General features: G+C 52.0%; 1 protein-coding gene across 1 annotated transcript; it reads left to right on the top strand.

Annotated features, from left to right (window-relative positions):
- Window positions 1-247: 247 nt before the first annotated feature.
- On the top strand, window positions 248-6,615 carry LOC122369790 (the record flags this gene model as incomplete). Its single annotated transcript, XM_043344795.1, has 3 exons — window positions 248-884; window positions 1,054-1,175; window positions 6,375-6,615. Coding segments are annotated over exons 1-3 (433 nt in total), but the record flags the coding sequence as incomplete, so codon positions are not given.
- Between the last annotated feature and the right edge of the window lie 9,870 nt (window positions 6,616-16,485).

Here is a 16,485-nt window from a genome sequence, read left to right as displayed (position 1 = left end):
AATAATTTTAGCAAATGTTCATTGTGCACTGTGCAGCTCACTCAAAATTCAAACCACGTACTTGCAAAATGAATGTTTTAATGTTTTGTTGTTTAACACCCTGAATCATTCTTCGTTCAATCGTAGAGATTCTTTGTATAAGATATACGTCATTTTACTTCATTAAAAAGCTATCATATCACACATATTTACACTTCCTATTTACATCATCCTTGAAAATCGCGGAATGCAACAGTTTCCGCTTCGCGTCGGAACTGGAAGTAGGTTGACGTGGGCGACGAGGGGGATTCCATAGGAATAAATGCGGGGATGCGGATAAGTGCGTGTATGGATATGGGGCAAAAGTGGAAAACGTTCTTTGATAAGCATTGTTCAGTGGCTTAACAAGATCCTCAAACATTTGACAAGCGGATCAAGTTACGCTTGTGACTCAGACTGCGGTGACGTCGCGGCTCTCAAGGCTCAGGCTGAAGCGGCGGACGGTCACGGTACCTTACCACTGCAGTTGTGGTTGTTAGCATTTCAGACCCGTAACTCGTGATTCTAATGCGGTGCACGAATAATGATTATGACCTAACGGCTCTCACAGTGTGAAGTGAGATGTTCTCTTTGTTTTCATTTGTTTGATTGAGCAGTTGTGTGCTGGCTGGCTGCTTTATATTACATAATTACAGTGATGTCGTGATATGAGTGCTCCAGTGGTCTGTTGGAAGTGGTGATAAATTCAGCCAATTTGGCTGCTCCAGTCAGAAGTTTGTGGATCAGAGCTGATCAGAATGTGACCCGGTTTGGCAGTGCATACCTTTGAAGCGAAATGTTTCAGTGGAAGTCGGCATGCCTTGCATGCCTACTAGGTGTTGCGGCAGGCCTTCCCTTGCACTATGGTAAGTTGAAGTTGAGTCATGATGATTTCTTGGAGGAAATAAGCCTGTCTTGTGTGGATTGACTTTTGCTAATGTGATGAACCTGGCCCAGTGCTATTGGATTTAATTGTTTTACACTGTTGTATGCTCAGCTGATACCAATAAGTGACACATGATGTATGTGTTTCAGGCTCTTTGCCAGTTCAGGCAGGCACTGATGTCTGGCCGCTGCCCCTGCTGCTCGGATTGGGCCTTCTGGCAGCAGCAGTGTCAGTCATTGTTGGCTGCGTATGCTGCCATCGGTTCGGAAAGGTGGGTCAACGGTTTGACGCTTGATTCAACTTTGTACCAGATCACACCCCATGCTCTCGTCACCCCCCCCCCCCCACACACACACACACACATACTGTATGGAGTGCCATTGGGATGGTCTGTGTCTTATGAGGCCGAGTTTTTGGTGGTCGGTCTCATGTAGTGGCCGGCGTTAATTCACACACTATCACCGAGGAGCGGGCGGCAGCAGTACGATGATTGAATGGGCTGTGAATTGTGACGGCTGGCGGCCCCGGCTGGACGGGGCCACGTCCCGGGCCCTGTTTCACCGGTGATAGCAGCACGCTACTATCAAATTGCGCGAGCTGACGTAATGTGATGAGGTCACTCTAATGACGTTTCGTGTAATCCGTGAGCTGCGTTTGGAACGGAGTTGCCGTCTCGGTGAATTGCGTTTGATACATTTGTTTGATCGCACGGCCGTGAAGATGTTAGCAGCAATATTTGATGACATCACACAGATTGACGGTGTCATGGTTTGTTGATGTTTCCATGGAAACCCAATTTGACACGTGTGATAGCAGCGTGCTGCTATCACCGGTGAAATAGGGCCCCGCCGGCTGGCCCCGGCTCCCGGACCAGCCGGTTCGGGGCAGCGGTGGACCGCCGCGCCGGCGGGGCGGCCTGTGCCCGCAGACAGCCGCCGGCGGGGCAGTCTGTGCCCGCAGGCAGCCGCCGGTGGGGCGGCCTGTGCCCGCAGACAGCCCCCGGTGGGGCGATCTGTGCCCGCAGACAGCCGACGGCGTGACTCCAGCAGCGCTGGATCGAGCCATTTAAATTGAACGTCATATCGAACTGGGTTTTGCAAACTCCCGTTAACTTGACTTCCGTACCCATCACATGCTCTAGTCAGTAGTCAGCTGGTCAATGGTCAGCTATGGCGAGTGACATCAGCGACCCGAACTGCATTCAACGGTGCCTGCTCCTAGCTGATACATTTCCTCATGATATATATCGTTATCCGCGGACGGATTATGCACGAATCCGTGACCTTACGATTTTCTCAGCATCTGGCATGGGTTAATGGAAAATTTCCTGCACGAAATGTATCGGCACTGAACTTATGACCAATATTGTCTTGTCAATATTGTCTATTAAGCTGCACCTCCGCGGATTTATGAATGGTATCTCGCGTCCTGTCTTGTCGCAACTATTACCCGTCGCACTATTCTCACTTCCTCTGGCTGCCTTCACGCTGGGCCTGCACCCTGTCCTGTCGACCCCCCCGCACCCTGTCCCTGTCCCGCTGAGCAGACCCCTCCCCTGTCCCGCTGAGCAGACCCCTCCCCCTGACCCGCTGACCCTACCCTGCCCCTGTCCCGCTGACCCGCTGGCCCTCCCCTCCCCCTGTCCCGCTGAGCAGACCCCTCCCCTGTCCCGCTGAGCAGGCCCCTGCGCCCTGTCCGGCTGACCGTCCCCGTTCGCTGATCATGGTGTCCAATTGAAGTGGTGCATTCCGGCCTGCCGCGTCGCCGGGACCCGGGTAATGAACGGACGCCAGGGCCGGCAGAGAGCAGTAGCCACTTCCTGCCAGGACGGCCCGGCGACTGAGTCACGGCGTCTGAGTCTGAGTCTAAGTCACACGGCTGTGGTCCCGGCGTCTGAGTCTGAGTCTGAGTCTGAGTCATGGCTGGTCCCGGAGTCTCAGTCTGAGTCACACGGCTGGTCCCGGCGTCTGAGTCTGAGTCGGAGTCACACGTCTGTGGTCCCGGCGTCTGACGGTCTGAGTCACACGGCTGGGGTCCCGGCGTCTGAGTCACACGGCTGTGGTCCCGGCGTCTGAGTCTGAGTCACACGTCTGTGGTCCCGGCGTCTGAGTCCGAGTCACACGGCTGTGGTCCCGGCGTCTGAGTCTGAGTCACGGCTGTGGTCCCGGCGTCTGAGTCTGAGTCACACGGCTGTGGTCCCGGCGTCTGAGTCTGAGTCTGAGTCACACGGCTGTGGTCCCGGCGTCTGAGTCACGGCTGTGGTCCCGGCGTCTGAGTCTGAGTCACACGGCTGTGGTCCCGGCGACTGAGTCTGAGTCACACGGCTATGGTCCCGGCGTCTGAGTCACACGGCTGTGCCCCGGCGTCTGAGTCTGAGTCACACGGCTGTGGTCCCGGCGGCGTATTCGCCAATTGTATTACACGAATCGGCCCATCAACTAGCGACATCTCTAGTGCGACGTCATAGCCATCGGCCACGACAATGCATGCATTGAGGTTAGATTTGAGTTGAGACTTTTTTCAAATTGTATATGGCTATCAAACATGTATGTGTCGCAGTAGCCGAGTGGTTAGAGTCTCGGTGTGGTGGACGAAAGGTCGGCGGATCGATTCTTGCTTTAGCGATTCTTTTCTCTTAAAAAGAAGTCGGTCGTAGACGCGCATTTTTGGCCCCTACGTTCGCACGCCAATATCGTACGCCCAATAAATCTCTGACAAGTATTCATCTGATTAAGGAATAAGTTGCAAAAGAACTGCAGTTGCAGTCTATACCTGAACTACCAATTTTGTTACGGCACTGTCGATATTCGTCAAAGTCGGAAGAGCTATTAATTATGAAACACACTCGAATGACAACGGATTCCTGTATTATTTCATCGATCAGATAAGACATGTATAGAGATAAATTGATAACAGCCCGCCGTGAGCATGCAACTTAACAACCAGTCCCAAGTTATCTTCATAAAGGTCTAATATACCTAAATTTTTTGACTTTAACTAGATTCCAACTTCCAAGTAAGGGGACTTAGGAATCCCCCTGGCGGCTGAAATGTAAGAGTTATAGTTAGGGCATAGCTCCTATAGATGACGCTCTGACGGCTGGAAACTGATAATCTCGTCCCGTGATTACGCTAACAGCTATGCCGAACTTTTTTGTGCATGGTGATTCTTACACGAAAAGCTATGCTTACCAGCGTGCGATTTTTACTTTTCATCTTAGTTTTCGCTACTTTTAGGTACTTTACCTTGCCAAGTGCCCACCTACTTTCAAAAGGTCAGCGCCGCCCCTGTCAATGCTGCGTGCTATCACCCATTAGCAGCGAGAAATATTGATAAATGAATGGCCATTGCCCAGCACCATTTGTCTTTCCATTGGCTACGTTCGCATAGTATGCAGTATGCACTATGCATTAGTGATGTCAATCACAGAAAATCAGAACACCGCTACCAAACCAAATACAAACAAAGACCATTGGAAAATACCGAAACCGAACCAATCGGTTGGACTGCAAATATCTATCTTATGCAACATATTCATTAGAAGAATGCCTACGTCTGATTTCTTACGTGCACGCCGTTGCAAATGTATAAAAAACGCACAATGACAGATGACACGAAAATCGAAGTCGCCGAGTGGATTCGAACCACCTACCTCTGGATGACCAGTCCGATACTCTAACCACTTCGCCACGGCGTCAGTATGTTCCAAATAGCTTAAATGTCATTAAATTAAAACCTAGCTTCAATAGACGCCACCAAGGGCGAGGACCGAAAGTATGACGCCACGCTGACGTCACTCAGGAGGCACGCTATTGGTCGGCCGATTCGTGTAATACAATTGGTGAATACGCGTCCCGGCGTCTGACGGTCTGAGTCACACGGCTGTGGCTGGTCCCGGGCCCGGCGTCTGAGCCTGAGTCAGAGTCACACGGCTGTGGCCCCGGTGTCGGGGCTAGGAGCGGGTCAGACAGACACCTACCAATGGTAGGCTGCAGGGCAGCCTGTCCGACGTGCTCCTGAGCTGACGCTGGTCGGGAGGTGGCTCTGACCGGCACTGGCTCTGCCCGCGGCCGTGCCGGCGTTTTTCCTCATTGAGGCTGGCCCACGGTAATGGTCGGATCCAAACGGGCGCCGATTTTCTCAGGACTGGGGAAGTCGGAACCTGCCCGCAAGCTATTCAGCCATGGCCGGCTGGGGTGACTGTCAACATGTTTGAGGATTAGGCTTAGCTCGACTCGACGGCTTAGTCAGCTGGATGGAATTCCAATGGAATGTTTAAGTAGTGAAACATTGAAGGAGCTAGGTGTTGTTTGGAACATGCTTGACCGGGACGAAAATTCGCAGGAGGCGGAACAAGTATAGGATGTGTCTGGTGGAGCCTGCCGGGAGGAGGCGGATCATTGAGAATCCCCTGTCGTTCCCTGACCAATGACCATCTCTGGCGCCTGTCGTGGCTCGGACAGATCACTGAGAATCCCCTGCCGTTCCTAGTCCATCGCTGCTCGCTCCGGTCTCGTTTGTAGTGACTAGTGAATGTCGATAAATGCGCCATCTGTCAGAGCCGCCGCCGTCATAGACGGTAAATATACACAGGATGACGGCGTCGGCGGTCGGTGTGACGTCACTGGACAAAAACGGTGAATGACGTCAGAGCGGCGGGAAGACGTGACGCGATTTTGTGACCCGCCCGCTCATTACAAATGGTCGTGGCTAGGGAAAGGTTGAAGGCTCAAATACCTGCCGAGAGTGTGTGCCCACCCGCGCCGTGCTGGCCGGCTGAACTGCTGCATTGGCAGTCGATGGTCGATGGTCGATAGGTATCCCACTGACACTACCATGCCGTCTGCGGCGCGATAGGGCGGTCTGTGCCGCCGCCGCCGCTGGCTCACACGACTACAGGGCCCACACATACTGGGCACGAAACTGTCGCGAAACAGTCCTCACATACTGGAGTCAACTGTGTGCTAACGACACTGCCCCGTGGCAGCCCACGCATACTGCTCTGTGTGCTAACGACACTGGCACGTGGAAGCCCACACATACTCCACTGTGTGCTAGCGACACTGGCACGTGATAGCCCACGTACGGGTCGTGAGTCGGACTGTCTCCCCGCCCCGCCCCTCCCCGCAGGACGGGTGGTTACCGTCCGGCTCGCCCCCCCCCCCCCCCCCATGACGTTACCCGGGGCGCCACAGAAGCCCTCATCCCTCGGGAGTCGGGGTTCACCGATAGTCAGTAGCCAATCTCTGGCCACTCTGCTTCCGACGCGCCCCTGCACCGGGACAGGCCGGTGGTGACCAGTGCCTGTGGTTGCCGCCGGGACAGGCCGGTGGTAACCAGTGTCTGTGGTTATGGTTACCGCCGCGACAGGCCGGTGGTAACCAGTGTCTGTGTCTGTGTCTGTGTCTGTGTCTGTGTCTGTGTGTCTGTGTGTCTGATTGTGCCTGATCGGATGGTTCTGTGTCGGCAGGGCCCCCCTGCGGCCATCCAGGGCTTCAATAACGCCACGTACGACCCGACGCCGGCCGGCGAGCTCACTCTGTTCCCGCCCGTGTCGGTGGTGTCGGCGGCGCCCACACCGGGCCGGCCGCAGTTCGAGCCGCTGCCAGAGCTGACGGCAGCCGCGGCGGCGGCGGCGGCGGCAGCCCACCCACGGCCGGCCATCTACAACCTCTCCGTCTCCAGGGGGTTCTCCGCCAAAGACTGGTTCGGTGAGTACCTACCTACCCGCGCGGAGTACACACGGCGGAGCCCGCAGTGGTACCCGCAGCGAGTATGTACCTATGGAGTACACGTACACGCGGCGGAGCCCGCAGTGGTACCCGCAGCGAGTACCTACGGAGTACACGTACACGCGGCGGAGCCCGCAGTGGTACCCGCAGCGAGTACCTACTGAGTACACGTACACGCGGCGGAGCCCGCAGTGGTACCCGCAGCGAGTACCCACGGAGTACACGTACACGCGGGGCAGATCCCGCAGTGGTACCCGCAGCGAGTACCTACTGAGTACACGTACACGCGGCAGAGCCCGCAGTGGTACCGGCAGCGAGTACCCACGGAGTACACGTACACGCGGCAGATCTTGAGCAGGTGGCTGGTGGTATGGACTGCCGAGTCATGGACTGATTGTATGTGTCGTGGGAGAGACCTGGACATAGACGAACAGTGCGGAGCTCAGTGTGTAAAAGATCGATGATGTTTTACTAGCTTAATCGACCGCCGTTTGTCTGCTGACCGCTTGTCGCTGAAGCCGAGTTAGAGGAGGATTTGGGCGGGCAGGTCTGCTCTATAAGGCCGTCGGTGCTCCGGTATTGGTCCGGCCGTGGTCCGGTACTGCTCCGGTAGGTATTGGTCAGTGCTCTGATATTGGTCCGGCCGTGGTCCGGTACTGCTCCGGTATTGGTCAGTGCTCTGGTGTTGGTCCGGCCGTGGTCCGGTACTGCTCCGGTATTGGTCCGGCCGTGGTCCGGTACTGCTCCGGTATTGGTCAGTGCTCTGATATTGGTCCGGCCGTGGTCCGGTACTGCTCCTGTAGGTATTGGTCAGTGCTCTGGTATTGGTCCGGCCGTGGTCCGGTACTGCTCCGGTATTGCCTCCGTTGTGCTCTAGTGTTGGTCCGGTTGGTACTTCGCGGTGTCTATACCGAGTGCCGGGGACCCCGCGGCTCTCCGACGCCGGGCACTTTGTCCCCGTCCGGTGCTCCGTGAGCGGGTCCAATGCTCCGTGAGCGGGTCCAGTGCTCTGGGAGCGGGTCCAGTGATCTGGAAGCGGATCCAGTGCTCTGGGAGTGGGTTCCCTCGTCCAGTGCTCTGTGGGAGCGGGGCGCTGCCCGGCTCCCAGCGCCGGCCGGTCGGTCGGCTGAGGCCGCCACGGCTCTCCCGCCGACCTTGGACACGGACTGTGCGCACCGTGAGAGGGTGGACGGGGCACCGTAAGAGGGTGGACGGGACGGGACACCGTGAGAGGGTGGTCGGGCGGGGCACCGTGAGAGGATGGTCGGGGCACGGATACAGCCACTCGTCAGTGTTTGGACACTTTATACCTCGCTACACTGTAAGTGTTGGAAGGAACCACTGGTGTGTTTAGTTAGCTGTTGGTGCTGCAGTTGGTTAGAGGAAGTGTTTCCCATTTCCGGCTTGTGAGCATAGGTGGGCACGATCCGTTCCTCCGTTCCTCCGTTCCGGAACGCCGTTACAATTTTTAGGAACGGAGGAACGGACTCGTTACATATTAAAAAGGGTAACGGACCAAGTAACTTCCGTTACATTGGTTGTTCGTTCCTCCGTTACACTTTACAGTTTGGTCCGTTCATTCGTTCCTCCGTTACTTTTCGTTGTCCGAGCGGGTTGATCTTTCAGCTAACCCACAGACGTCAGACATTAATGCAGCAGCGGAATAGTGGATTATTGAGCAGCCCTGACTTGAAGAAGGAAGATGCCCTTAGTATACTGGCCTTCCGAAATGAGCCGGCGTTGCAGTATGTGTTCGTACAGTTCAACACGGGCGTCCCTTCAAGCGCCTCAGTAGAGCGCGTGTTCTCAATGGGAAAAGATGTGCGCTACATGCAAAAAGGGCTACCCTCTCAAAAAGTGGCAGCAGAACATCTTCAATTAAGGGGGGAGGCACTGCCGACTTTTGGTCCCATTCTTTCTATGCAACGCACATAGGGCTTATGTTAAAATGTCAAAATCAAAGGGGGCACGGTGCGCCGGTGCCCCTCCCCCGTTCCGCCGCCTATGCTCTCAGATGCCAAACCTGGAACGTCTAGTGTTCGTGAAGGGCAACCGGCATCTGGTCGGGGACAAGTGATGCGCACCAGTACCTACCACCAGACGTTCCAAGGTTTAGTGTCCAACCAGTGCCCGCTGTCTTGGTAGATTTGGTGGGCATTCCCCTTTCTCGGTAGATTTGGTTTGTATCAGAATAGTCTCTAAAATGTGTGAAATACACAACATTTTAACGTTTTTTTTTTATTTTGCTGTAACGGAGTAACGGACTAAAGAACTTCCGTTACATTATATGCAGAGGAACGGAGGAACGAGTAACGGAAGTCACGTTTTGAGGGAACGGAGGAACGAGTAACGAAGTTACAATTTTGGGGAACGATGCCCACCTATGCTTGTGAGTTATCAAAGTCACTGTGTGGACTCACGCAGTCGTTCCGTGAGCTCCCACAGTAGTTCTGTGGACTCGCGCAGTCGTTCCGTGAGCTCCCACAGTAGTTCTGTGGACTCACGCAGTCGTTCCGTGAGCTCCCACAGCAGTTCTGTGGACTCACGCAGTAGTTCTGTGGACTCCCACAGAAGTTCTGTGGACTCTCACACTCCCACAGTCGTTTTGTGAGTTCCAACAGTTCTGTGAATTATCACACTCGTTGTGAGTTCCCCCGCCGACCTGTGAGCTCCCACAGCCGAGCCGGCAGGGCTCTGTGCCTCGGTGTACCGATGATCGGTTGAAGGGGGGGGGGGGGTGCACAGTGGATCTGTCGTTGGAGCCGGCAGATCCGCGCACCTGCCCATGAGCCGCGACCCGGGCCCGACACTTGTGCCGATGGCCTTCTGAGTTCTAGGTCGGTGCATTCTATGTATGGAGCGTCCCAGTGCGGGGAAGGAGACTTCAATTTTCAGAAGTAGGTAATCGGCAGCTTATTAATCTGTCGTCTGTCAACATGAAGATAATAAACATCTAGGTATGTGATACTTTACAATACTATGCCACACGACGATACGATTATCGGCTCAGAATGACACTAAATGTGCGTGCACTGTGCGTACGCCACGGAATGGGAGCTGTGCGGCGATGTAGCTCCAGTGACCCACTCCACCCAAACCCCTCGGCTCCTCGCACCTCGGCGTGTGCTTGCCTTCCGACGTCGGCTCCAGCTAGCGGGCAGTTTTCTATTGCTAACGGGCCCGCAGTCGGTTGAACTGTGCCAGCAGTTGTTTCTGGACACATTTTCAGTAATTTCCAGCACTGTGCGGCAGCAAGGTGCTGTGTGTCTGCCAATATGTGGCTGGTTAGCGCCCCCCCCCCCCATCCGTGCAACCTGGCTGGCGCCGGAACCCCGGCTCTCCACCGGCGGGCTGCGCTTGACCGTCAACTATTTCATGTAACGGAAGTTGGCACAGATTCAGCACAGATTCAGCACAGCACAGATTCGGTAGGGGGAAAAAAGGCCCCGGTAGAGGGAACCCTTTATGACCCGTTTTCCCCTAGAAATGACGTCACAAAGAGGTAAAAATGGGTATCAATCGAAAGCTCTCGTTTACCCAGACACAGTCCTACAGGAAAATTTCACTTTTTCCCCATAGGAAAGTTTGTACGGGAAAATCAAAATTTTGGGTCAATGGGGGGTCCCCCCCGATTTCGTTCAAAATCGGCACACAGGTGCCCCACCACCAGCCGAGAAACTTTCCCCAAAACGGTCCCCGTTGCATTGACGTTTAAGGCCCGTAAAGCCCCCTAGACTCGTAAAATATCCGTAAAATCGCCTTTGTACGGACAAAAAAGTGGTGCTATGGTAAAAATGGGTATCAATCGAAAGCTCTCGTTTACCCAGACACAGTCCTGCAGGAAAATTCCACTTTTTCCCCATAGGAAAGTTTTTACGGGAAAATCAAAATTTTGGGTCAATGGGGGGTCCCCCCCGATTTCGTTCAAAATCGGCACACAGGTGCCCCACCACCAGCCGAGAAACTTTCCCCAAAACGGTCCCCGTTGCATTGACGTTTAAGGCCCGTAAAGCCCCCTAGACTCGTAAAATATCCGTAAAATCGCCTTTGTACGGACAAAAAAGTGGTGCTATGGTAAAAATGGGTATCAATCGAAAGCTCTCGTTTACCCAGACACAGTCCTGCAGGAAAATTCCACTTTTTCCCATAGGAAAGTTTTTACGGGAAAATCAAAATTTTGGGTCAATGGGGGGTCCCCCCCGATTTCGTTCAAAATCGGCACACAGGTGCCCCACCACCAGCGGAGAAACTTTCCCCAAAACGGTCCCCGTTGCATTGACGTTTAAGGCCCGTAAAGCCCCCTAGACTCGTAAAATATCCGTAAAATCGCCTTTGTACGGACAAAAAAGTGGTGCTATGGTAAAAATGGGTATCAATCGAAAGCTCTCGTTTACCCAGACACAGTCCTGCAGGAAAATTCCACTTTTTCCCCATAGGAAAGTTTTTACGGGAAAATCAAAATTTTGGGTCAATGGGGGGTCCCCCCCGATTTCGTTCAAAATCGGCACACAGGTGCCTCACCACCAGCCGAGAAACTTTCCCCAAAACGGTCCCCGTTGCATTGACGTTTAAGGCCCGTAAAGCCCCCTAGACTCGTAAAATATCCGTAAAATCGCCTTTGTACGGACAAAAAAGTGGTGCTATGGTAAAAATGGGTATCAATCGAAAGCTCTCGTTTACCCAGACACAGTCCTGCAGGAAAATTCCACTTTTTCCCCATAGGAAAGTTTTTACGGGAAAATCAAAATTTTGGGTCAATTGGGGGTCCCCCCCGATTTCGTTCAAAATCGGCACACAGGTGCCCCACCACCAGCCGAGAAACTTTCCCCAAAACGGTCCCCGTTGCATTGACGTTTAAGGCCCGTAAAGCCCCCTAGACTCGTAAAATATCCGTAAAATCGCCTTTGTACGGACATAAAAGTGGTGCTATGGTAAAAATGGGTATCAATCGAAAGCTCTCGTTTACCCAGACACAGTCCTGCAGGAAAATTCCACTTTTTCCCCATAGGAAAGTTTTTACGGGAAAATCAAAATTTTGGGTCAATGGGGGTCCCCCCCGATTTCGTTCAAAATCGGCACACAGGTGCCCCACCACCAGCCGAGAAACTTTCCCCAAAACGGTCCCCGTTGCATTGACGTTTAAGGCCCGTAAAGCCCCCTAGACTCGTAAAATATCCGTAAAATCGCCTTTGTACGGACAAAAAAGTGGTGCTATGGTAAAAATGGGTATCAATCGAAAGCTCTCGTTTACCCAGACACAGTCCTGCAGGAAAATTCCACTTTTTCCCCATAGGAAAGTTTTTACGGGAAAATCAAAATTTTGGGTCAAAGGGGGGTCCCCCCCGATTTCGTTCAAAATCGGCGCACAGGTGCCCCACCACCAGCCGAGAAACTTTCCCCAAAACGGTCCCCGTTGCATTGACGTTTAAGGCCCGTAAAGCCCCCTAGACTCGTAAAATATCCGTAAAATCGCCTTTGTACGGACAAAAAAGTGGTGCTATGGTAAAAATGGGTATCAATCGAAAGCTCTCGTTTACCCAGACACAGTCCTGCAGGAAAATTCCACTTTTTCCCCATAGGAAAGTTTTTACGGGAAAATCAAAATTTTGGGTCAATGGGGGGTCCCCCCCGATTTCGTTCAAAATCGTCACACAGGTGCCCCACCACCAGCCGAGAAACTTTCCCCAAAACGGTCCCCGTTGCATTGACGTTTAAGGCCCGTAAAGCCCCCTAGACTCGTAAAATATCCGTAAAATCGCCTTTGTACGGACAAAAAAGTGGTGCTATGGTAAAAATGGGTATCAATCGAAAGCTCTCGTTTACCCAGACACAGTCCTGCAGGAAAATTTCACTTTTCCCCATAGGAAAGTTTGTACGGGAAAATCAAAATTTTGGGTCAATGGGGGGTCCCCCCCCCGATTTCGTTCAAAATCGGCACACAGGTGCCCCACCACCAGCCGAGAAACTTTCCCCAAAACGGTCCCCGTTGCATTGACGTTTAAGGCCCGTAAAGCCCCCTAGACTCGTAAAATATCCGTAAAATCGCCTTTGTACGGACAAAAAAGTGGTGCTATGGTAAAAATGGGTATCAATCGAAAGCTCTCGTTTACCCAGACACAGTCCTGCAGGAAAATTTCACTTTTTCCCCATAGGAAAGTTTGTACGGGAAAATCAAAATTTTGGGTCAATGGGGGGTCCCCCCCGATTTCGTTCAAAATCGGCACACAGGTGCCCCACCACCAGCCGAGAAACTTTCCCCAAAACGGTCCCCGTTGCATTGACGTTTAAGGCCCGTAAAGCCCCCTAGACTCGTAAAATATCCGTAAAATCGCCTTTGTACGGACGAAAAAGTGGTGCTATGGTAAAAATGGGTATCAATCGAAAGCTCTCGTTTACCCAGACACAGTCCTGCAGGAAAATTCCACTTTTTCCCCATAGGAAAGTTTTTACGGGAAAATCAAAATTTTGGGTCAATGGGGGGTCCCCCCCGATTTCGTTCAAAATCGGCACACAGGTGCCCCACCACCAGCCGAGAAACTTTCCTTAAAACGGTCCCCGTTGCATTGACGTTTAAGGCCCGTAAAGCCCCCTAGACTCGTAAAATATCCGTAAAATCGCCTTTGTACGGACAAAAAAGTGGTGCTATGGTAAAAATGGGTATCAATCGAAAGCTCTCGTTTACCCAGACACAGTCCTGCAGGAAAATTCCACTTTTTCCCCATAGGAAAGTTTTTACGGGAAAATCAAAAATTTGGGTCAATGGGGGGTCCCCCCGATTTCGTTCAAAATCAGCACACAGGTGCCGATATTTTACGGATTTATTTTAAGGATTTTAGGAATATTTTACGAGTCTAGGGGGCTTTACGGTCCTTAAACGTCAATGCAACGGGGACCGTTTTGGGGAAAGTTTCTCGGCTTGTGGTGGGGCACCTGTGTGCCGATTTTGAACGAAATCGGGGGGGGGGGGACCCCCCATTGACCCAAAATTTTGATTTTCCCGTACAAACTTTCCTATGGGGGAAAAATGGAATTTTCCTGCAGGACTGTGTCTGGGTAAACGAGAGCTTTCGATTGATACCCATTTTTACCATAGCACCACTTTTTTGTCCGTACAAAGGCGATTTTACGGATATTTTACGAGTCTAGGGGGCTTTACGGGCCTTAAACGTCAATGCAACGGGGACCGTTTTGGGGAAAGTTTCTCGGCTGGTGGTGGGGCACTTCTGTGCCGATTTTGAACGAAATCGGGGGGACCCCCCATTGACCCAAAATTTTGATTTTCCCGTACAAACTTTCCTATGGGGAAAAAGTGAAATTTTCCTGCAGAACTGTGTCTGGGTAAACGAGAGCTTTCGATTGATACCCATTTTTACCATAGCACCACTTTTTTGTCCGTACAAAGGCGATTTTACGGATATTTTACGAGTCTAGGGGGCTTTACGGGCCTTAAACGTCAATGCAACGGGGACCGTTTTGGGGAAAGTTTCTCGGCTGGTGGTGGGGCACCTCTGTGCCGATTTTGAACGAAATCGGGGGGGACCCCCCATTGACCCAAAATTTTGATTTTCCCGTACAAACTTTCCTATGGGGAAAAAGTGAAATTTTCCCGCAGGACTGTGTCTGGGTAAACGAGAGCTTTCGATTGATACCCATTTTTACCATAGCACCACTTTTTTGTCCGTACAAAGGCGATTTTACGGATATTTTACGAGTCTAGGGGGCTTTACGGGCCCTAAACGTCAATGCAACGGGGACCGTTTTGGGGAAAGTTTCTCGGCTGGTGGTGGGGCACCTCTGTGCCGATTTTGAACGAAATCGGGGGGACCCCCCATTGACCCAAAATTTTGATTTTCCCGTACAAACTTTCCTATGGGGAAAAAGTGAAATTTTCCTGCAGGACTGTGTCTGAGTAAACGAGAGCTTTCGATTGATTACCATTTTTACCATAGCACCACTTTTTTGTCCGTACAAAGGCGTTTTTACGGATATTTTACGAGTCTAGGGGGCTTTACGGGCCTTAAACGTCAATGCAACGGGGACCGTTTTGGGGAAAGTTTCTCGGCTGGTGGTGGGGCACCTCTGTGCCGATTTTAAACGAAATCGGGGGGATCCCCCATTGACCCAAAATTTTGATTTTCCCGTAAAAACTTTCCTATGGGGAAAAAGTGAATTTTTCCTGCAGGACTGTGTCTGGGTAAACGAGAGCTTTCGATTGATACCCATTTTTACCATAGCACCACTTTTTTGTCCGTACAAAGGCGATTTTACGGATATTTTACGAGTCTAGGGGGCTTTACGGGCCTTAAACGTCAATGCAACGGGGACCGTTTTGGGGAAAGTTTCTCGGCTGGTGGTGGGGCACCTCTGTGCCGATTTTGAACGAAATCGGGGGGGACCCCCCATTGACCCAAAATTTTGATTTTCCCGTACAAACTTTCCTATGGGGAAAAAGTGAAATTTTCCTGCAGGACTGTGTCTGGGTAAACGAGAGCTTTCGATTGATACCCATTTTTACCATAGCACCACTTTTTTGTCCGTACAAAGGCGATTTTACGGATATTTTACGAGTCTAGGGGGCTTTACGGGCCTTAAACGTCAATGCAACGGGGACCGTTTTGGGGAAAGTTTCTCGGCTGGTGGTGGGGCACCTCTGTGCCGATTTTGAACGAAATCGGGGGGGACCCCCTCATTGACCCAAAATTTTGATTTTTCCGTACAAACTTTCCTATGGGGAAAAAGTGAAATTTTCCTGCAGGACTGTGTCTGGGTAAACGAGAGCTTTCGATTGATACCCATTTTTACCATAGCACCACTTTTTTGTCCGTACAAAGGCGATTTTACGGATATTTTACGAGTCTAGGGGGCTTTACGGGCCTTAAACGTCAATGCAACGGGGACCGTTTTGGGGAAAGTTTCTCGGCTGGTGGTGGGGCACCTCTGTGCCGATTTTAAACGAAATCGGGGGGGACCCCCCATTGACCCAAAATTTTGATTTTCCCGTACAAACTTTCCTATGGGGAAAAAGTGAATTTTTCCTGCAGGACTGTGTCTGGGTAAACGAGAGCTTTCGATTGATACCCATTTTTGCCATAGCACCACTTTTTTGTCCGTACAAAGGCGATTTTACGGATATTTTACGAGTCTAGGGGGCTTTACGGGCCTTAAACGTCAATGCAACGGGGACCGTTTTGGGGAAAGTTTCTCGGCTGGTGGTGGGGCACCTGTGTGCCGATTTTGAACGAAATCGGGGGGGACCCCCCATTGACCCAAAATTTTGATTTTCCCGTACAAACTTTCCTATGGGGAAAAAGTGAAATTTTCCTGCAGGACTGTGTCTGGGTAAACGAGAGCTTTCGATTGATACCCATTTTTACCATAGCACCACTTTTTTGTCCGTACAAAGGCGATTTTACGGATATTTTACGAGTCTAGGGGGCTTTACGGGCCTTAAACGTCAATGCAACGGGGACCGTTTTGGGGAAAGTTTCTCGGCTGGTGGTGGGGCACCTGTGTGCCGATTTTGAACGAAATCGGGGGGGGACCCCCTTTGACCCAAAATTTTGATTTTCCCGTAAAAACTTTCCTATGGGGAAAAGGGGAATTTTCCTGCAGGACTGTGTCTGGGTAAACGAGAGCTTTCGATTGATACCCATTTTTACCATAGCACCACTTTTTTGTCCGTACAAAGGCGATTTTACGGATATTTTACGAGTCTAGGGGGCTTTACGGGCCTTAAACGTCAATGCAACGGGGACCGTTTTGGGGAAAGTTTCTCGGCTGGTGGTGGGGCACCTCTGTGCCGATTTTGAACGAAATCGGGGGGGACCCCCCATTGACCCAAAATTTTGA

This window comes from Amphibalanus amphitrite, unplaced genomic scaffold (genome assembly GCF_019059575.1).
Source record: "Amphibalanus amphitrite isolate SeventyFive unplaced genomic scaffold, NRLGWU_Aamphi_draft 001073F_arrow, whole genome shotgun sequence".
NCBI lineage: Eukaryota > Metazoa > Arthropoda > Thecostraca > Balanomorpha > Balanidae > Amphibalanus > Amphibalanus amphitrite.
The sequence above is the reverse complement of the archived record's forward strand: the minus strand, read 5'-3'. Positions and strand labels throughout refer to the sequence as shown.